General features: G+C 48.8%; 2 protein-coding genes across 3 annotated transcripts in view; one reads left to right on the top strand and one right to left on the bottom strand.

The window, feature by feature from the left end:
- The first annotated feature begins 874 nt into the window (after positions 1–874).
- On the top strand, positions 875–16,240 carry ATP1B1 (ATPase Na+/K+ transporting subunit beta 1). The gene is made up of 6 exons (XM_071759077.1): positions 875–1,265; positions 4,020–4,148; positions 11,175–11,330; positions 12,109–12,290; positions 14,032–14,112; positions 14,780–16,240. The coding sequence occupies exons 1-6, from the start codon at positions 1,166–1,168 to the stop codon at positions 15,044–15,046; spliced, it is 915 nt and encodes a 304-aa protein (XP_071615178.1). The 5' UTR covers positions 875–1,165; the 3' UTR covers positions 15,047–16,240.
- Positions 16,049–21,705, bottom strand: part of NME7 (NME/NM23 family member 7) — an 88,635-nt gene continuing 82,978 nt past the window's right edge. For both annotated transcript variants that reach the window (XM_071759056.1, XM_071759068.1), the window contains exon 12: positions 16,049–16,319. In XM_071759056.1, the coding sequence (XP_071615157.1) occupies positions 16,287–16,319 (33 nt within the window). In that variant the 3' untranslated portion in view covers positions 16,049–16,286. The remainder of the gene's footprint in view (positions 16,320–21,705) is intronic.

Raw genomic sequence — 21,705 nt, forward strand, 5'->3', positions numbered from 1 at the left:
CGGGGCGGATCCCCCGCGCCGGGACACCGCCTGCCCAGCAGCGGGGCTGCTGCCGGCTCCCCGCAGGGAAGCTCTGAACCCCGGTGGGGCGGGTGGGATGCTGTCCCCCTCGGGGGCTGCGCTGCGGCGGTCGAGTGCCCCCCCCTGCCCCTCATCCCCGGGGGTATCAGAGGCGTTTGGCACCGCCCTGAAGGTCACCCCCAAGGGCGGCTGCGGCCTGTTCCCATTCGCCCCCATCCCCGGTGCAGCCGCCGTTCCTGGGGGCGGGGTCCCCAGCTCCCAGGGCAGGTGTTTCCAAGGAGGGGCTAAGCGAGGGAGCGCTGTCGGCGTTAAATGTTCCGCAGCCGCGTTACACGTGAGCCAGCCGGAGCGTGGCGGCCGGGACGGTGCGGGGCAGCGGCAGGAGAAGGGGGGAGGATGAGCATGAGGAAGGGTGGAGGGAGGGAGGTGACCGATGCCCCCCAGGCTCCCGTTTGGAGCCGGGACCGGCAGGGGCGCGGGGCGGGGGTGGGTGTGTGAGGTACCGGGCGGGGCCTTCCTTGAGGCCCCGGCGCTCGCGAGCGCGCGCGTGTGCACACCTGCCCGCGCGGGGACGCGCACGCAGCTCCCGGGGCGGGCGAGGATGGTGGGGCGCGCGCCCCACGCCGCCGGCGCGCACGTGCCCGCCCCGACCCCCGCAGCCGCCGCAGCAGCCGCCGCAGCACCCCCCGCGCCCCCTCGCGCCCCCTCCTGCCCCCTCCCCCCGCCCCGCCCGTCCCGCGCCTCCACCGGGCTCCGCCCGCACCTAAGCCACGCCCCCCTCGGCCGCTTTAAGCCCCGCCCCCCGGGCATCTGCCCCGCGCTCATTGGCGGAGCCGGCGGAGGGGCGGAGCCCGCGGTGTATATGAAGGGGCGCGGCGGGCGGGGAGCGCGGCTGCTCTGTGCCCCGTGGGTTTGGCTTCGCTCCTCTCGCCGCTCCCGCCACCGGCCGGCTCACCGCTACCGCCCCGACACCCTCGGCCGGGCCAGCCTCGTCGGCCGCCCCGCAGCGAGCGCGGGCGGGCGCACGCACCCACCCACCCAGACCTTTCCGGTGCCGCGGGGCGCGGAGCCCCGCCGGGGCCTGCCCGCGCCGCCCGCTGAGGGCTAGACCTCTCCCCGCCGCTCACCCGCCCGCCCTCTCGCCATGGCCCGCGGGAAGGCCAAAGACGGCGATGGCAACTGGAAGAAATTCATTTGGAACTCGGAGAAGAAGGAGCTGCTGGGCCGCACCGGGGGCAGTTGGTGTGAGTGCCGGACCGGGGGTGGCGGGGCTGGGTCGGGCTGAGGGAAGGGGAAGGGGAAGGGGTGGGGGGGGCGGCGGCGGCGGCGATGCGGTGGGAACTGCAGCGCGGCCCGCGGTGCCCCGCCTCTGCCGGCTGCGGCGGGGCTGCGGTCCCGGTGAGGGCGGCCCGGGGCGGGGGAGGGGGCTACGGTCGGTACCGGCGCGACGCGTCCCCGCTGGGTGAGGACTGGCGGCCCTGCTGGCCCCCTCATCTCCGCAGTCCCAGGTGTCTGGCGGGGGGTCCAGCGGAGGGCTGGGGGCAGCTGCCCGCCTGGGTGTGACTTCAGGTGAGGCTGGGGGTGAGGCGGGGTCGGTCCCCGGCCTCGGGATGGAGCCCGGGGCGGGCCGACCTTGGCGAGGGCGCCTCGTCCTTGGGTCTCCTTCCCCCGCGGCTGGCCCGGCCCGGGAGCATCGCCGTCGGGGGTCCTTGCCCTCCTAGCCGTCACCTGCCATGGACTACAGGGTGGCTTTTTTTTCTGTCCTTTTTCTCTGGATAAAGAAAACGGAGCTGGTTTTTACCTCGTCGAGGGAGAGCAATTGGCTTTTAATGCCTCTGCAAGAAGGAAATGGCTATATGTGATTAAATGCTCATGATTTGTTAATTAGGTGCTGCAGAAATAATACGTGGTGTAAGAGGCGTTTAAACATTTTCTTTACACAAATAGACAGTCTTCCAGTCGCTGCCAACCGCAGCTGGGGTGCCACCATCCTTCTTACGGTGTTGAATTCAGCTCCTGTTGTAATGGATCGGCTGGAGGTGCCACATCCGGAGCTGCCAGCTTTAGCTCTGGCAGGCGGGCTGAGTAGTCCAGGCTTTTCTGCTGTATCTTTACGTGAGCAGAATTTGGGTTGTGGGTGCACACGGATAGGTATTTTCTGCTCCTGAGGCACCAGGCAACTGCGCAGTGCTTCAAATGCGGAGGCTGAACCAGGTCCTTCTCCCAGAGCGCCTGTACCTATCCGCCTAGGACCCATTTCCATTTGTGGAGTTGATCTGCAGACTGATGATCTGATTCCTCTGTTATAAGCCAACCTGTTGCAGGGAAGCGCTCTCCTTCGACCCTGCTGCTCTCGGGCGCTAGACCCCGCGGGGTATTTTCTGAGACCTAGGAGTGGGTTTTGACCTTTAAGGTGTCTTTGGCGTTAAGAGCATCCTGGCTGGGAACATAATTAAATAAGCTACCTCCCAGCGTTTGCCTTTTGATGTTACAAAACTCAAAAGGCGTTACGCTGCAGACAACAGCATTAGTGTTTGGTTTGTTACAACAGCACCTCCTATGACCGTGCTCTGGAAAAAATTTCCACACGTCCCTGACGTCACAGCCATTTGCTTTACGCTGCCTGGATACCAAAGAGTCCTTTTAACTCCTGGAGCACCACACTACCGCACCCAGCTCTGCCCACCAGCCCTGGCTACCTCCCCTGTCTCCTGAGAAGATGAGAGGATGGAGTGCTTTTCTCACAATGTCCCTCAGTCTCTGTGTTGCTGATTGCCCTTCCTGCTCGCCCATCTTTCATAGACTTGAAAAGAAAACAACCAGAACCTTGTCAGGAGGCTTCTCTACCAATGGAGCTTTTTCTTTTTTTACCATGGGGCTGGAGGAATACTTCCACCTACTGTTCCCTCTCCTTTCCTTGCAGCTGATCACTTCAAGTCCTTCAAATAAACTACTTTTTTTTTGTTTGTTTGTTTGTTTGCAATGAGGTGAGGACTGCCTGAGATCAAGTGGGCTCCCCTTCCAGTACACTTTGGCCTCTGCACTGGCCTGCTTGTTTCTGCAGCCTGATTAGCATACAGTTGCTTGGCATGGGCTGCCTTATCCTTCCTGAAGGTGGCCTGGTGATGCCTAGTACGGCATGTTACTGTGCAGCTAATCAGCTGAGATAATCCTTGTAAACTGGTAACTGATACCCAGAGTCTGAGCCGTGCTGCACCTCCAGGCTCATCTCTGCCTCACCCTCAAGATTATTCTAAGCATCTCCCTTTTGACCAAAACCAAATTCAGTCTGTCTTTGGAATGTAATTCACTTTTTAATTGGTATGAGCAGTGTTAGAGCACCTTTGTAGACATACAGGGCTGGTGAACCGGAGGCACTGTGGCATGTTTTAATACTCTCCTACACCTGAGAATTCAGTGCGAGAGCTATTGGACCTGAATTCTGCTCCTGTAGCCCATTAATAGAGGTGGTGGCCTGAATAACTAAGGGAGATCAGGCTTTTATAGTTGGTTGTAAACCTCAATGTAACATTTACTATAGACTTCTGGAAATAGCTTTGAGGCACAGAGCTTTGTGGAATGGGTGTCATTTGGAGCACACCAATAGATGGCTTCTGGTGGCTGGGCACTTGCTTCACTGTAAGTCTGTCAGCTGTGATAGTGTGTGATGGTAGCATTGGATCAGCCAAGAGATCCCTTAAAATATAGAAGAACACGGTTTGATCATGTTTTAAAGTCTCAAATCCTGATTCATAGATTTCTAGGTTTTCAGGGGCTCATGCTTCCAGCCCCTGGGACAACTGGAGGGGTTTACATTTTCTCTCTGCGTCAGAGCATAATCTCACTGCTAAATACATGCCTCTGCAGTGGAGCTTGCCATCTGAATGCAGTGTGCTGAGCTCTTCCTTAAAAGTGGCAGAGGTTGGAAATCTTGTCCTGAAATGTGAGTGCCTTGAGGGCTGGGTTTGATTCCTCTTTCTGTTTGTTTTCTCTTGCAGTTAAGATCCTCCTCTTCTATGTCATCTTCTATGGTTGCCTGGCAGGTATATTCATCGGGACCATCCAAGTGATGTTGCTCACTATCAGTGACTTTGAGCCCAAATACCAGGATCGAGTGGCACCTCCAGGTAACTAAATAGGAGGCCCATCTTCTTTGACTTGGTGCTGGCTGCTCCGGGGAGGCGGGTTGGTTACTCACCTCAAGGAGGAGGGTGAAAACAAGCACGTCGTTGCTGCAACACATATTTGTAGGGGGTGGGTATGTTCTCAACCTCCTGTGTTATAACAGTACTGGGGCTTGACGGCAATCCTGCTAGAATTAAAGGTTGCATCAAATAAAATATGCCTCCTGCCTGCAAGGAGCTTGAACCAGGGTTGCTGCTCTTTCCTGCCCTTAAACTGAAGTAGTGCAGTGGGGCTCACATGCTTCGCTTCAGAATGAGCTGTTTGAAGATGCTGGGTTCAGCTTTTCTTTCTCCGTAGGTGCTGCACTCCCATGGGTAAGTGAAGGGACAAAGGTAAATGTTGGCTTTGTCCTTGAAACTGGTGCAGGCAAGGAGAAAGGGGGGACTGTACCACTTCTGGGTGTGCTTACTGTATTGCATTAACCAGCACTGAACTAGGCTGTGGCATCTAGAGGAGGTTGGTAGAGTTTACTCCTCGGCCTTTCAACTCAACGTGTTGTGGGAGGTCAGCGGCAGGTCTCACAGTTGCTGATGCACGACCTGTCCTGACTAGACAAAATGAGTCTCCCCTCAAAATTAGAATCATCCTTTGAGCAGTGTCTGTGGCCAGCCTGCCTTGGGTATGGCAAAGGGTTCCCTGTTCTGCCCGCCCGGGCTCTGCTGCGCTATCTGATCCGGGCTGCCGGGAGCGTGTCGGGGAGCTGCGCCACTGCTGCTTTCCCACATTGCAAATGACCTTGAGGCTGCCTGGCACTGGGAGCGGTAACGATCCGTCTCCAGTTGCTCTGTAAAACAGTTCAGAAGCTTTTAATAACGGTGATATTTAAGTGACAATTGTGAGGCTGATGGCTTGTAGCTACAGAAGTTGGCTCTGGCGTCACACGGTGTCTTACGGCCCCGCTGTCTGCTGCGCTGTGCTGTGATTGCTCCCTCTTCTAATAACACGGGGAGTAGGACCATCACCAAATGGTATTATATCTCAGCAAAGGCTCATCTTTTTCAAATAATTGCTTTCCCACTAATGCTTTTTAAAGATGGAGCAGAGATTGTAACTGCTGTCTTAGTGTGTGGTGGTGCTTAATGTGCTAGCATAGCTGGGGTAAGTGATGTGTTAAGGCGCTGCTTGTGTCTTTGCAATGGGTTCTGACATTTGCAGGGAAGATTAAACTGTCACTGGTACTGCCCAGAGCTGCACCTCAAAAGCCAATATGGCTAGTGGTGGAGTAGTTATTTTAATAATGTTTTCCCCAGTTGAAGCCCAGTGGTCTCACCAGAAGTGAAATAATTAGCAAAGAAGCCCATGGATCTTGGGTCACGTCCAGGTAGACCTGCTGTTTAGCCTGATGTCACGTAATTACTCATTCTAGGTAAAATGTTCACTATTTTGTGTAGTAGCAGTTTGGAACTCTAATTTCAAAGCAGCTCTGGTCACATTTTTGTAAGATTTCAGCCTGCAAAGGGTTCACTGAAGGGTTCACTGCCAAGGGTTCATCTCTTACTGTATGCGGCACCAGTTTTTCTGGGGCGCTTTTTTTTTTTTTTTTTTTTTTTAAACCAAAAAGGGAACTGAATCTTGAGATGTTCTTTTGTAGCACCTACTGCAGAAATCAAAATGGAGGAGAATAAAAAGGTCATCAGTGGTCTTTATAACGGGCTTTCAGGAGATGTACTGAAATCAAGGATAACAAAATGCATCTCCTTGGGCTGCCTGCTTTCATATATTCAATAAATAAGGGCTTTGAACCAAGCTGTAGTGGCACAAACATGCAACTTTAAGGATATACTTACCAGTTTGTGGCACAAGGTCCTCCTTCTGCAGATGTGGACAATTCTAAGGGTTAATGTGTGGTGGTGGCTGGCTCTCAACATCAAGTCTCTTGTTGTGTAGCGCAGCAGCCATTAGACCACAATGAGTCAAAAATAGCTGCTTAATGTGAGCTAGAGACTGACACTGCAGTGAGTTGCTGCACTGCTGTTTGGGAGGTCAGCAATCCCTGCATGCTGCTGCTGTGTAGGGTTCTCTGCACTGCAAGGACAACTGCTCTGCTGGCAACACACACACACACACACACACACACACACACACACGTGTGGGAGTGTTTGCTCCTGCACTTGGTGAGCATTTAACTCCATTTTTCTGTGATCTGGGACCCCTGCAGTCTGTGAACTACATAAACCAGTGTGTTATGCTATTGTAATTCCTGGTTCTTGGGGGAAGATTTGAAAGCCAAGTAAGTATATTGGCAGCTTCATAGAGCCCCAGACTCTCTAGGAAGCTGGAAAACCTGGTTTTATTCTTGTTACAGTGCTCTGCCCTTTTTGGGCAAGTCATTGCTGTGCCAGCCCAAAATGGCTGGGAAAGGGGAAACTATACTTCCCTTCAGGGTTTGCAGGAGAAAATGCTGTAGGGGCTGCTATAATATCATTCCTGTTCTGCAATACAACAGATTTCATAACAGCAGCCGAACCTGCAGGATGTTTTATTGAGTTATTGACATGGGTATAACATTGAAAGCCATAAAGTTCTATTTTTGTAGCCAAGTGTCATTACTATGCTAATTGCTTTCTGCATTGAACACAACAGGAATGTTACACAAGGCTTCAGGGCAAGCAGAGTTTTGTACCTTTCCGTGATACTTTTTACCTCTTTTCGTCTTGGCGTGGGGGAAGGGAGGGAGAGAGGGTGCAGTTCACCTTCTTGTCCAGCTCTGCCATTGCGACAGCCCCAGCTCCCGGTTCCACGTGTGCTGCGGGCTCGGACTCTGCTTTAAGCCGGGAGGACTTCCCCGGCTAACAGGGAGGGCTGAGGATATCGCCTCTTCCAGGCGGTGTGCCTGCCGAGCGCCTCACGTCCCATCCTCCTCCTCCTCCACCCCAATATCAATCGGGCTGTGCATCCTGCCATCTTGTGGCGTGCCTCCTGTGAAGCACGGAGCATCCTGTCACTCGGGAGGGAGGGGTAGGGCTGGGAGACCTCGCTGCTGCCTGGAGCTCTTCTTCAGTGGCAGCACTGAAGAGTGCTGGATGGGAGAATCCCTGCTCAAACTGGGGGATTTTCAGCTTTGTCCCTGCTTCAAGCACTGCCTGGCCACCATGTGCTTGGGAAAGGCTGCTCTGGTGTCTGTTCCCCCCCCAGGATTTTTCAGCTTGGATGGCAGCAGGAAAGCCCTGAGAAGCATATGCTGCCTCCTGTGAATTTGCACTTTTCCACTCTCTAAGTCTCTTGTTTTCTCAGCACCTCTGCTAAGAAGAATCTCTGAAGCTTAAGTTCCAGGCATGCTACCCGCCAAGTTGATTTTGCTGCATTTGTAGAAAACTTGCACCTTCTTTTTGCACTTTGAGGATGAGGTAAAGGGTGACTGAAAGCTTGGACAGACATTGCTTGGTATGGAGGCTTTTTACATCTATCCTCATTTAGTGAGATGATGGGGGGTGGTAAATAAGAATGCTGTAGTGATCACTCAATTTGTCATCTCTGTCGTCCCAGGAGTGTTCACACTCATTCTGAACAAAGATTACATGATACTTGGAAATGAGCATTGCATGATGAAGTGGTTACTTACGGACTTACACAACCATTCTTAGTAACAGGCCTAGCTTCCCACTTCTAGTTTGTTTCTTTTCACCCTCAGGATACCTTCTGATGTCTTGCTCCTGCAACTTAGAATTGTAGTTTGTGTCGAAAGTCTGATTTTAAATGAAGTTGAATAAATGTGATTTTAATCTACAGTGGCGTTTTGGAATTGAAACTGTAGCTGAATAAGAATCAGTGGGTTGATGTGCTCATTTTTTTCTTTGAGGATCTTGGTACATCCACAAGTTAGAAAACCAGCAGAAGGTGATGTTTGTTTTGAAGTCAAGGCATCAGTCATTTATGTGGACAGTGTCAGTCAAATGAAGACAGTGATCTTATTTCTTAGCAACTGCAGAGCCAATAGCAGAAATTGTCAAAAGTAGCTTGTCAGCATTTATTAGCAGTAAGCTGCCTGCTTCTTCCATGTGTGAAGAGCAGCATCACCACACAGATGCCATCGCTGTGACAGTGTCATGAGATGCAGAACTGCAGGGAACAGATCAGTAGCATGAAGATGAGGCAAGCATTGTTGAGACCCCTGGCTATGAAAGCACTTAGGACTTTCTTCTCACCCAGGGCTGCTCACAAAAGGCTTCTTCAGGTGCACGAAGCCCTTACAGGTTTATTCATTCCTGTAACTTATTTGAGCCACATCCCTAGATGTCCAGCAACCGAGAGCAGGAAGCACTGGAATGGCTCAGCTTTGTAATTCTTGTTGTCCCTGATTGCTTCAGTTCCCCTAATGGGGATGAGAGGTTTTGGAAGGGTTATAGAAGTATACTGTAGAGATTACCTTCTCTCAGTATACCAAATCAACACGATTTTTAAAAAAATCTAAAAATCTGATTCCTTATGAAGGGTTAATTGATTGTGCTGCCTTCTATTTTGGCTGTGGAATGTACAGGTAGAAAATAAACAATGATAGATCTGTGCTTAGGGCTTTGTGTCTTATCAGTTGCAGGTGTGTGAGAATGGAGATTCTGGTGGAAGCTGGTTATACATTTTTAGTTGGGATAAAGCTGTTTTCATAAGAAGCCTTTCTTCTTCACAAAGATTTGCTTCCTCACGTTATAAGTGGGAAGACCGATCTCAACTTTGCTGTATTCCTAAACAAAGGAAGCACCTGCCATACCAAAGCCCAGTCCTGTGTGGTTCTTCATCTAGGCACCTGTAAATGCCCCAAATTCAGATGAAAGCAGCCCAGCTGTGGCCACAGGCTGAGTCATGGCAGGAACAGTCGTTCTCTTGCACTGGCCACTGGAGCAGCTGTGTGGAGATGCTGCTCTGCAAGGATAGGCATGACTGGGATGCTATGGATGGGAGGTGGTCTGCTCTCCCAGCCAGGTCTCTTGCCTTCTGGGCAAACAGTTGACTTTGGACAGTGTGTGTTGGGGGCCAGGCTGTCCTAAGCACAGAACAGGGTTAATCTGCTGCAGGGTGTACACTGCTGACCTTCCCTTCATCTTTGCTGTGCCTGCACATGTGTATTTATGCATTGGACAATACAAAAAAATGGAGGTGGAGAATTCCTTGGTTTTAGAGCTCCAGAGCAAAACCATACAGCCTGACTGCCTGACTGAAACTTAGCAAGCCCAGCTGAGCTTTCTTGAATTTTTATAAATATATACTTTCATGACACACCTGTAACTTGAACTCTGGAAAAGGCAGATGGGAGAGGAACCAAGGACTGGCCTGCCTTGGCTGCAGTTCCTGACAGCCACTTCAAGTAACCCTGAGCCTCTTGCTTCCCAGCTGAGTGGTAACATGAGGAAGGTCTGGCAGGCTGGGATTGAAGTCCCTTACTAAAATTGAACCCAGCTTATTTATTTTATATATATGTGTGTATTTAAAACTCTTTGTAAAAGTAAGAATGCAGAAATGAAAAGTGGTTGCCACTGACTTTGGAGGGTAGGACATAATTCTGCTAGTAGAGCAGTAAATTGCTTCTATACTTTTAACACTTAGCATGATCAATTTATACCAGAGGGAGTTTTGAGCTGTTAAAGCTGCTTCCTGGAATAACACTTGAAACCCCAAGCTACTCACTGGGTGTCTCGCTATCTTTGGCTACTAGGAGCTGCGTTTAGGGGAACAAAGCTAATCTTTGTCCTAGGTTACAAATTCCAACTCAGTGGGTAGTCGGGGGTGGGGGGGTGGGGAGTGGTGAGCTAGCTTGAGGAGGGACTAAGCAGAAGCACTCAAGTGGCTTTGGAAAAATTGCTGGAGTCACAAGCTCCTGTGGGTTGGGGCCAGCCAGCTAAGCTGCCCAAGTTTTGAACCAGGAGAACTTGTTGGCAACAGGCCTGTTCTGAGAGCTAAGTAAATGCTACTCCCTTGCTCCTTTTTCTCACTAAAATGAAGATGACAAACTGAACAGAAGTCAAGACCTCGGTAATTATAGCAGTTGCCACAAAAGCAGCATGAACTCCTGTTTCCATTACTTAAGTTTAAAGTGTTAGCCATGCATCAACTCATTCAATTAAAGCGTGACCTAAACGTCGTGCAGGGGCAGCTGTTTCCAAGCTGCATTAACAAAAGGCAAAGGGGTTGGCCCTTTTCATCACCTGTAGGTATCACTTGTGTCTCGTCCCTTCTCTGTGCATTCTTTCTCTAGTCACCCTCCCAAAGTCAGAAGCAGAGCTAGTTACACATCCAGTTAAAATCCAGACAGTCTTTCAGACATCTCTCACAGCTGGTGGCATCTCCTGCTCACCTGCTCAGTGAGGAGCTTTTGATTAGAGAGCTCTGAAGGTTGTTTCTGCCATCAGAAATACCTGCTTACAGAGTGAAAGGGACAGAAGCCATCAGGTTGATGAATTTATTTGAGTGAGAAAGTGTCTCCTGCCCCACAGCTTACAAGGGAGCCTGCACAAAGGCAGTGTGGATTGCAGACAGAAGAGACCATACCTGACAGGAGGGAACTTCTTGTGTTTTATTGTGAGAGCTCATGAGTGGGCAGCTCATGGTGTGTTCTGCAGAGTTTCAAGTCAACACAGTAGAGGTAGATATGAGCAGGCCTTTCTGGGAGTCACACACAGAAGCTTCCCTTCTGTTCTTGGGAAGGAGGCAGGAGTGGGCATAGGCCCTGTGGTTGACTGTTTATCTTGAGGAAAACTTTGACTTACAGGCTCACTTCTGTGATGTTGTTTTTTTTTTTTTTTGTAATTTTAATCTGCTTAATAGTGCAAACACCACAAAGAATACTCCAGGCTGTTGTTGGGAAGAGGAGATAAGGTCCCCTCAGAGCCTCCCCTTTAGTGAGTTTAAGCTGCTTTGTCCTGAGGTCTGAAAAACAGATTATTAGAATGAGTTACATTCTTGGTGTGTGTTGTGTTGCTTAGAGGCTATGAAGCTCTGAGGTGTTAATGTTTATTTCCTCATTTTGCTCTTCTTAGGATTGACTCAAGTGCCCCAGGTACTAAAGACAGAAATTTCCTTTTCTGCCTCTGATCCCAAAAGTTATGAGCTGTATGTGAAGGGCCTTGATAAGTTCTTAAAGGACTACAACGCTGAAGAACAAGCTGAAAGCATCGTGTTTGAGGACTGTGGTGGTAAGTCTCAACTGTTTCCTGCAGCTGAAGGCTCTGAGCAGTGCCTCTGCTTCAGGTCCACCAGAAGCTGAGGGTGAGCAGTGGTGGTGTCTACCTTAGGCTGCTCCTTTTATTGTAACCAGTGGCATGTTGGTAAACCAGGCAGCTCTAATTTCAGTAGTTATGGCTGATCATTGAAGTTTAGACAGACCAGGCTTGGCCAGGGATTTATCTAAAATCTTTTCGTAGAGGTTACATGGTTGTGAACTCCCAGACTGCACTCGGATAAAGTTGCAGCTGACTCTGAAAAGCACATGGGGCTGACCTTATCCTCTGAAAATCACAGGGGGGTTACTGATGACTTTCCTACAGCCAGTGATGCCTCCTTTTGATGCAATGCAGCAAAACATTTGGGAGGTGCTAACCTTTAATAGATTGTATATAATCAGAATGAGACTGTGGCCTCATAATACGTGCATATAAAATTTGAGGGGACCCCACTTGAAAAAGCTGCCCAGAAAAGATTTCTGAGCCAGTGGATTACAAATACCTGTGTTCTCCTGTAGTCTGGGAGAATCCAGAGTTAAAACCCAAAACCCCTGCACACCTGCTCGCCTGGGACCAGCCCACACATGGGGGGTGACTGGATGCAGGTCTGTGGTGTCAGCCTTAAGAAGGGGGTGACACTGACCTGTTTGAGGGGGAAATCCAAACTACAGGGAAGCGTAAGTGTTGCTGTTCTTCACAAGCAAAAGGTCACGTTGCTCACAATTGTCTTTTTGTTCTCCTACTGTGACAGATTTTCCTGCTGATTACAAAGAGAGAGGAACACATAGTGAAGGGGGCCAGAAGAAGGTCTGCAGATTCAAACGTGAATGGCTGGAAAATTGTTCTGGATTAAATGATCCCTCCTATGGTTACAAGTATGGCAAACCATGCATCCTAGTCAAGCTCAACAGAATTATTGGCTTCAGACCTAAGGCAAGTACATCTTCCCCTTCTAGTGGAAGCTACTGAGGAGGAGGAGCTGGCTGCAGTTTTGCTGTGCCTGCTCCTCTGTCCCTGGGGAGTGAAAAAACTGTTAGATGATTTGAGTAACTGCTTTAAAAATACTTTTCATTATAAAGCAATGAAAACTGCACAGTGTCTCCACAAGTGGAGAACCTCATGGCACAAATTTCTGGTCATTTATCTGGCACCTTCTGAGCCTCTTAAGTGAATTGCTCAAACAGGGTGATTTCTTCAATTTATAAAACATATTTTAAGTTCCTGTGTGCTTCCATGGGATCATACCAGACCTGGAGTAAGATCATTATTGTGTCATGCCCCCATTTGCTCCGTTTTCTGTCTTGCTAACACCACCTAATGAAATGAAGTCATGATAATACTCACTATTGGACTGAAACAGTCTGTAAAGAGTAAACTGCATCTGAGAGTCAGGCACAGCTCTTATACTGTGAGAAGATCTCCAGGTTATTTACTGCAGTCTCCCAGATGCTGTAGGATGTCTGTCACCTGCTTCCTATGTGCAGCACCTGAAGGCATGTAGTAATGCTGAAAAATGTTAATCTGGACAGAAAGGGCTTTGACTTTTAGTTTTTTCCTCAACACATTTAAATGCTAATCACTGCCAGAGGACACCTTGCTGGGTGAGGTACTCTGCAAAACCTGCCCCTGCATCTTCTGGGTGGAAGATGGTGCAAGTGGTGCACTAAGCTTCCTTCACCACCACCCATGGGTATAGTCAAGGACAGGGAATGGTGCTGTCTAGCTAACACATCTTGAGGAAAGCTTTTCCTTGAAGGGAGCCCGTGCTAGAAGAAATGAGTTTTTCAAATCTGATCCATGGTGGAAAGTGTGTTTTAGCTGGAATGTGCTGTGCTTTGTACACGGTGGTTGTGTGATGACACACGATGTGTGTGTGTTTAGCCAGGGAAGAGAAGGGTTTGTTGTGTTCCTCTTCTCTTTGCCACAGAGCTCTGAAGAGCTCCCGACTGCATTAGATGGAAGTCAAGGAATGACTTTGCATTTCACTTAGAACTGACGTCTGTATCTAGGGAAATGTTTGTTTCCCTCATTCCACGCTCCAGCAGAGACCCTGTAGTTCTTGTATTAGGCGAGGTGTGTGTAAAGCAGATCTGAGACCTGCAAGATTGTGAAGCAAAATCACCGCACACCACCAGAGCTGGCACTGCCACCTTTCCCAAACGTACTCGGAACCTTTGTTCTGTGTAGGTCATGTTGAAGTTCAGCCATGACAGGGTGTGACTGCCACACTTTGTTCTTTCTTGTGCATTTCCAGTCCTAGCTGCACTCACCTGGCAGGTAGGTGGCAAATCCTCCTGCCAGCAGTGTGTTTCTTTTCTTGCTGCTCCCTGGGCTTTGCACAAACAAGCCCTGCTAGCTAGCACACTGCTGTGCAACACTTAGCCCAGTGACACCATGAAATGGAAAACAGCCTGATGGGCTTGCTTTGGTATCCACAGCAGTAAAGCTGTGGATAAAGGACAGACAACAGCACTGCTTGGGTTAAGTTCCCCAGTGGCTAGTGGTGTTACACTGTCCGTCTGTCCCAAAAGCCACCACCAGGAGCTGCTGCCTGTCAAACCAAGCTGGAAGGGATTCTGCTTAATGGCACCTGCTTGGTACCGCTGAGCTTCTTGCTGCTGCAGTCTGCAGTGTCTGGTGTGTAATGTCTCCCCCTGTTTTGGGTTTCTTCTAGGCTCCGTTAAATGAGAGCCTCCCTGCAGAGCTTATGGCAAAATACAACCCGTATCTCATCCCTGTCCACTGCGTGCCCAAGGTAAGTTGCAATGCAATCGAGCAGAGTCTGGAAGCTGCAAGGAAAGGTGCTCTTAGGTCTGTCTGAGTGTAGGGACCCCTCTCTGCCTTTCTGAAGACAGCTGGGGTGGTTCTCCCTCGGGATGTCTCCCCGATCAGAACAACAGGTGACAAATGACAGCACTGCCCCGAACAGGGAGGGGTAAAAGCAGGGTTGGATAGCAGAGGGGTGTCCTCAGAAGTAGCTGTTTTGCTTCCAAGTGCTGTGCTGGAGCTCTGAGGAGGAGGGATGGCTGAAAAAAGAACTTCAGGGAAAGAGGTATTTTACTTGGTGTTGTGAAGCAGCCGAGGAACAGCAACCTTTATTTTTTTAGCCAAAGATAGCGCACTGGTGCAACAGGAAGCTGCGGTGACTTCTGAATGCACAGAGCAGTGGCCGAGTGGTTATAAATAAAAAAAAAGCCCTTTTCCTGGCTGCTGTGTAGGGGGAGGTGCTGATTGTGTAGCTTGTGGGTTAGACAGTGCTCGGGTGCCCTTTCCACCATTGGGACCGTCAAGGTGAGGATCAGCGATGGCCCGAGAGAGGCGGTGGCCTTGTGGCAAAACAGACGCTGCTGAGGGAAAGGCCCGCGAGAGGTAGAGTTGGGGTGATTTGTCATCGCTTGTCCTTCCTTTTCCCGCCTTCCTAGAGAGAGGAAGATGAAGACAAAGTAGGCACCGTGGAGTACTACGGGATAGGTGGCCTGGCTGGCTTTGGCCTGCAGTACTACCCCTACTACGGGAAGCTCCTGCAGCCCCGGTACCTGCAGCCGGTGGTGGCGGTGCAGTTCACCAACCTCACCTACGACATGGAGGTGCGGGTGGAGTGCCGGGCCTACGGGCAGAACATCCAGTACAGCGACAAGGACCGCTTCCAGGGACGCTTTGATGTTAAATTTGACATAAAAAGCAGCTGATTGTACGCACAATTCTCTTCCTCCCCTCCTCCTCCTAGCCATTATAAAAGGTAAAAAAAAAAAAAACAAAAAAAAAACAAACAAAAAAAAGAACAAAAAAGAAAACCTACTAGTCTTGAACAAACTGTCATACGTATGGGACCTACACGTAATCTATATGCTTTACACTAGCTTTCTGCATTTACTAGGTTAGAATGTAAACAAAAGTGTAGCAATAGCGACAAATATTTATTCTACTGTAAATGACAAAAGAAAACAAAATTGAGCCTTGGGACATGCCCATTTTTACTGTAAATTATGATTCCATAACTGACTTGTAGTAAGCAGTGTTTCTGGCCCCTAAGTATTGCTGCCTTGTGTATTTTATTTAGTGTACAGTACTATAGGTGCATACTCTGGTCATTTTTCAAGCCATGTATTGTATCTGTTTTCTACTTCTTGTGAGCAAAGACTTTTGCTGTCCAAGGTGTAAATACTCAATGGGACTAGAACTGGCATGATACTTCTCATTCTTTTGTTCCTTTTCAAAGAAAGGCCCACCTGTGAGACTCTTTAACAGCACTCCATATGGCTTCTGACTTTTCTGTGGTGTTTGAGTATTTTATTTGGAGGGGTGGCAGGAGAAACTAACTTAAGTGAAGTTCAAGAGAATAGATGATTGTGTACTGTGCTTTGTAGCGAATGCTGTCTCTCTCTCTCTCTCTCTCTCTCTCCACCTTTTCCCTCATCCTTCAGTATGTTGTGTGAGAGACCGGGTCAGACTATCACTCTCCCCAGTGATAGGTGTAGTAGCTCTTTGCTTTGTATATTTTTTTTCTTTTTTTTTTCTTTTTCTTTCTCTTCTTTCTTTTCTTTTTTTCCTGCTGGAGGCATCGCACACTGTGGTGCTAATGTCTTTATTGAATGTTTTAACCATTTTCATGGTGGAAGAATTTTATATTTATGCAGTTGTACAATTTTATTTTTTCTGCAAGAAAGTGTAATGTATGAAATAAACCAAAGTCACGTTTGAAAATAAATCTTTATTTTAAACTTTATAAAAGCAATGCAGTACCCCATAGAATGGTGTTAAATGTTGTCTAAAGTGCAAAACTCTATGTTCTAACATGTAATAATAGCCAGGAGTACAGTGCTCTTGTTGATCTTGTATTTCAGTCAGGTTGAAACATTGGACAAATAAATGAATGAACACACTGTCCTGTGTGCATGTCTTTTGCATGGGGTGAGGATTGAGAGGCTGTTAGCTGTCCAGAATCTTGAAGAAGTACTGCACCTATTTCAAACAGAAAATACATCTGTAACATTTGCAGAATGGCTCAGCTGAAATATGCATTGGAGTGGCCTTAAACTGTTGCTCCTGCCTGTGAGCAAAGGTGTCACAAATCAGCTCCACAACAGCAAGGTTTGATGTTTGGTACTCGTTTTCCTCTCTCCCCAAGCTGTGTCTGAGGTACCTGTGGCACACACACACACACACACACACACACCCATGATCACACCACTCAGGAGCCAAAAAAAATCCTCAGTGTATTCACCATTCCTTCAAGTTCTCCATCTCTGGAGGCACAGGCCACATGTTCTGGCAGTAACTACAGTTAAAAAATGGTTTCCCTTTTGTGTGGGCTAAAGCACCCACCAGCTGTATGTGCTGCGGGGTGGCAAGGGCACATGCTGAAGGCACAAGCAGAAGAAACAGTTTCCCTGCAGGAACTTGTTCTGTGTGGTAGCTGGGCCCTGAAAACAGCCTGTGCCCAACAGGGCTGCTCTCAGACATGAAAAAATGTGGCAGCGGGCTTCCTGCAGGAGTCAAGATCACTTTATGAGGCAGGCAGAAGTTCTCTGTGTCACTGTCCTGGAGCAAGCTGCTTCATAAAGCCTTCCGAAATCAGAAGGCATGCTAATGGGAAAGCAGGCTGTGAAACTTCCTGCCATCTGCTAGAAGGAAAACCAGAGCTACAGTAGCTTATGGCTATTAGTGTACATGTTCATCTGTTTTATGCTGTCCCTGAGAACCAGGAGCGAGCAGGAATGTCACCTTCAACTGTGTCACGTGCTGCTTTATGTTTATAGCCAGGCAAGGACTTAACAAAGATGCTGTGATATTAAAGTGCTAAAATACTCCCAGAAGGAAGTGCCACCTGCCCCTGTGGTAAAGCTGAGCCACCTTGGCTCCCAGCAATTGGCAGAGTTTGTGGCTGCCACCAGTGGGGGTGAGGAGGTGGGGAGTGGGTGCACAGCTGAAGGTTTTGTAGCATCGACTGCCCCTGCCATTCAATTCTTAGGTGCACAGCCTGTGACAGCTTGGAAAAAAAGCCCAACAAAACGATAAAACAAAAAAAAACCCCCACCAAACAAACAAACAAAACTAAAACCCAACCCTCAACACAACAACACCCCATTTCCCCCATGCAGCTCTCCCTCCAAGAAGGCAACAGCATCCTGACATATCAGGAATAGTGTGGCCATCAGGAGAAGGGAAGTGACAGTGCCCCTGTGCTTGGCACTGATGAGCCCACACCTCGTGCTGTGCTCAGTTCTGGGCCCCTCACTACAGGAAGCACACTGAGGTGCTGCAGTGTATGGAAAGAAGACCAATAAGTCAAGTCTTACCAGGGGTGGCTGAGGGAGCTGCAGTTGTTTGGTCACACAGAAGAGGCAGCTGAGGGAAGACCTTATCACTCTCTACAACTGACTGAAAGGAGGCTGTAGAGAGGTGGGGGTTGGTCTCATCTCATCTCCCAAGTAAATAGGTGATGGAACAAGAGGAAATGGCTCCAACTTGTGCCAGGGAGGTTTAGATTGGATGGTAGGGAAAAAAAATTCTTGACTGAAATATTTGTCAGGCACTGGAACAGGCTGTCCAGGGAAGTGGTGGAGTCACTGTTCCTGGAGGTCTATTTAAAAGATGTGTAGATGTGGTGGTTAGGTGCAGTGGCACCTAAGCTTAGGTTTGCCACATGGTACAGTGGCAAACCTGGCAGCACTAGGCTAACAGTTGGACTTGATAATTTGAAAGGTATTTCCCAACCAAAATGATCCTAGGACTTCTTATAAAAACAACAACAAAACAACCCCAACTCGCCGTTAGATACTTTATCTCCTTATAATTTACTACATGAGCACAGAGTCCAAGCATGAACCACTAATAAAGATAATGGCTTATGCCAGAGGTTGGAACATTGTAGAAAGCTTATGGTGCTTGTGTTGGCTTCAGTGAGGAAGTGTCAAAGGGGACCCTGCATAACATACTCTCAATAACAGTACATGAAACCAAGCAAACCCCAAGCTTCTTCCCCTCCCCAGTCACTTTCTAGTACCAAATCAGTGAAATCAAGTACCAAATCAGTGAAAGCAGGATGGCCCATCCTGATCACTAATTAACTAGGCAGTAACACAGTAGCTACTACAGCCCTGTACCCTTCAGTCACCCACCAAAATGACCCAACTAGTCACAGCCCTCATGACAGCTGCACCCCACCATCACCACAACCCAAAAAAACAACCCCCACAACCCAGATGGCCAGATGTGCCTCCCATCCCATTACAAATGCTGCTGTAATTTGCCAGACCCGGGAGAGATACAGCATTAAACAGCAAAATAACCAACCCCAAGCCCCCTCCATACAAGCAGGTGCAGCCTTCTGCCCAGCCCACTGGCTCAGTGGTACCAGTACTTTTGGTACACAACAGAACTGATGCTAAAATGACGTTTCTGAATTTGCTGTGGTGTGTGGCTGGCCAAAAGCCTGGGAGAGGGGCAGGGGCAGGATGTGACACCTCATCAATCCAATTTAAAATTAGCATTGCTTTCAGGATCTGCTTTGTTCTTCAGTCGGTGCTGCACTGCCTATGGAAAAGCTCTTCTCAGGAAGGCATCACTTTCCTTACTGCCTAATAGGACATCACATTACAAACTGCCAGGCTGAACATGCTGTTCTTCCTGCCAGCTTGGCTCAATATTGTTAAGAATAATTGTAGCCATTACAGTGAATTTTACCTCCCTTCTTGTTGACACAGGACACCTGCATTTCAGGGTTAGAAAGACACAAAAAAACCCCTAATAAAATAAAAAGCAGACACACGCATTTAAGGCCAACAGCCTTTAAGGCTGTATCTGCATGCACATTTGCACCAATGCACACCAGCTACCAGTTTTACAGATAAAAATGTTGGCACTTCTGGGGGTGGCTGGCCAGCATGGGACAGGCACAACCCCTGGTGCACATGGGTAGCTGTGCCAGGAGCAAAGCAAAAGGCATTGCACAGTGGAGTCTGCTCCTCTGAGGACAATAATTGTGGGTCAAGCCCCAGCCTGGGGCACTGACACTCCTGCTGCCACCACTGGCTCCATGTCCCTGAGACAGCACAGGTTTACTCGAGCTGTGTTGACTCCCACCTCCTCTGGTGCTATCTCAGCCAGAGCTAGGTGGCCTCCATGGGGGTCGGGTAATGACCCACCCCTGGCAGCATAACCTGACACAGGTGAATGCCCAACACCTGCCCACTTGCTATCAGCAACAAGAGGCCCTGTGCTATTCCAGTCCTTAAGAGCCCCTGATTTACTGCAACCAATTTTCCCAGCCCAGGCTGAACCAGCTCAGCTTACTTACAAGCTATGGAAAACATCTTCCTCCTCAATTAACTTTTATTGGATTGTTGAAGATCTACACAGACTGTACTGGCAAGGCTCAGACACAGAACAGGGACACTGAGTATTGTGTAATGTGCAAAACTAGATGCCAGTATGTTCTCTTTATATGTAATTATCTTTATGTGGGTCAGCTGCCACCCAGCTCCCAGTAAAACCAGTTAAGAGCTGGCCTGCCTATGGTACACAGAAAGGATTCTTCTCTCCAAGAAGCTCACCCTCGGGAGCACATCAGTGCTGGACAAAACCCACCAGACAGCAGGAAAGAAGGGCCATCCATTACCCCACACTAACACAGTGTTTTGTGGGAGAACCAAGATTTCAGCACTGTCAAGAGATTTGGGGTTCCCCCACCTTCCAGTGGAGGTTCCAATGGAGACAGCTTGAGGAAAGCCAATGCTAAAAGTACCAAGCCTTTTTCCAGGGGGAAACAGGACTTGGAGGTACTCACACTGAGCATCCAGCGAAGCATGAGGTATTCCAAAACAGTCTGTATTTTAGGAAACACTGTTACTCCTTTTCCAAGGCTTTGAGTACAGTATAGACCATAGAAATAGGAGCTATGCCTGTACAAAACCTCTCAACAAGCTTCACATTTGACATAGGGAAGAAGTCAGCTTCTCAGTTCTCTCTTCGTGTGAACGAAGCACACCTCCGGTCTCTTCCCAGGACCAAGAGGTTGCTAAGGACAAACCTACACCAGGAACTGATCTGAAACCATTTAAATGCATTTCACAGATGCGACCCAAAATTCCTTCAAATGATGCTAACATTCAGGTGTGCTCACTCCTTTCCAGTGATGAAACAAAATTAAATTTAACATCAGTACTCTCCTTACAGATCCCAGGAACCATCTACCTGCTTTATATCGTGCAGCTACGCCTCCCATTCAGGGACAAAACCCAATAATTTTCAGTAATTGAATAACTGTGACCTTCTGGCTCTGACTCCATGAACTGCTTTGCTGAGGAGGAGCCAAGAGCTACTTCAGTTCCATGAAGTTTTGCTTCAGTCACACATGCTCTCTGCAAAAATTAGTGAAATCAGCTGCTTCCTCTGGGTACTTCCACACATTACCTCAAAGCTTCAGGAGTTAATACAGCAGGCAATAAGAAAATCCAGCCTAATCCCCTAACTGAGAGCAAACAATTATAATCTGAACAACGTGCTCCTTAAGAGAATGAAGAAGCCAGGCAATTTTTTTTTTTTTTTTAAAAGGAAGCCAGTTGAGCGAGGAAGCCAGGCTTCTAAGGCAGAGCAAAAGATCTTGGTAATAATGCAGGATCCAGCGCAATGTGTCCCAAAGGTTCAAGTGTAAGAATTACAGACAGCTACAATTTAATTCTGCTTCTGCCCAGAAAACAAAGCAAAATGCAGTACTGATGAGAGGTGATGGCTAAGAAGCTCTGGAGCCAGAGCTTCTGTCTACCTAAGGACAGACCAAGGGACTCTTGAAGAGTACCAGCATGTCATACAGGCAGCATTCCTTACATCTTGCCTCAGAGAAGCCCCCAGTACTCAATGTTCATGGCCCATCCTCCTTGCTCCCTTGGGATGGCAGTTTCTGGTAAGAGATCCTGTTAGTAGCATTCGTGGCAGAAGCAAGGGGGCTGACAGGGAGACATACTAGCAAGAAATACCCTGAGATCACAGATTTACTTCTCACCCATCGCCACAAAGGTGACAGCAATTTAGGTCCTTCCTCACCTCGAATGAGCCACCACTTGTGACCAGGGAGATAAAAGGCTTCTTTATCCCTATATTCACTTAGAGCCCATCAGTCATCTTGGTGCCTTTCACACAGCTGGACAGAGACACTTACCCATACCCTCTCCCCCAAACCACCACAAAACTGTATCTTCTTTGTTCAGTGTACATATCCAGGCACATTACTCAGAGAGTCTTTCCCGACCTACAATTTCAGCATCACTATATGCTCCCTAAATATTTAGGTCTTACAGTTTTTTACAGGATGTCTCACTTTGAGGTCATTAATAGAAACCAAAAATCT

This window comes from Heliangelus exortis, chromosome 1 (assembly GCF_036169615.1).
Source record: "Heliangelus exortis chromosome 1, bHelExo1.hap1, whole genome shotgun sequence".
Classification (NCBI taxonomy): Eukaryota; Metazoa; Chordata; class Aves; order Apodiformes; family Trochilidae; genus Heliangelus; species Heliangelus exortis.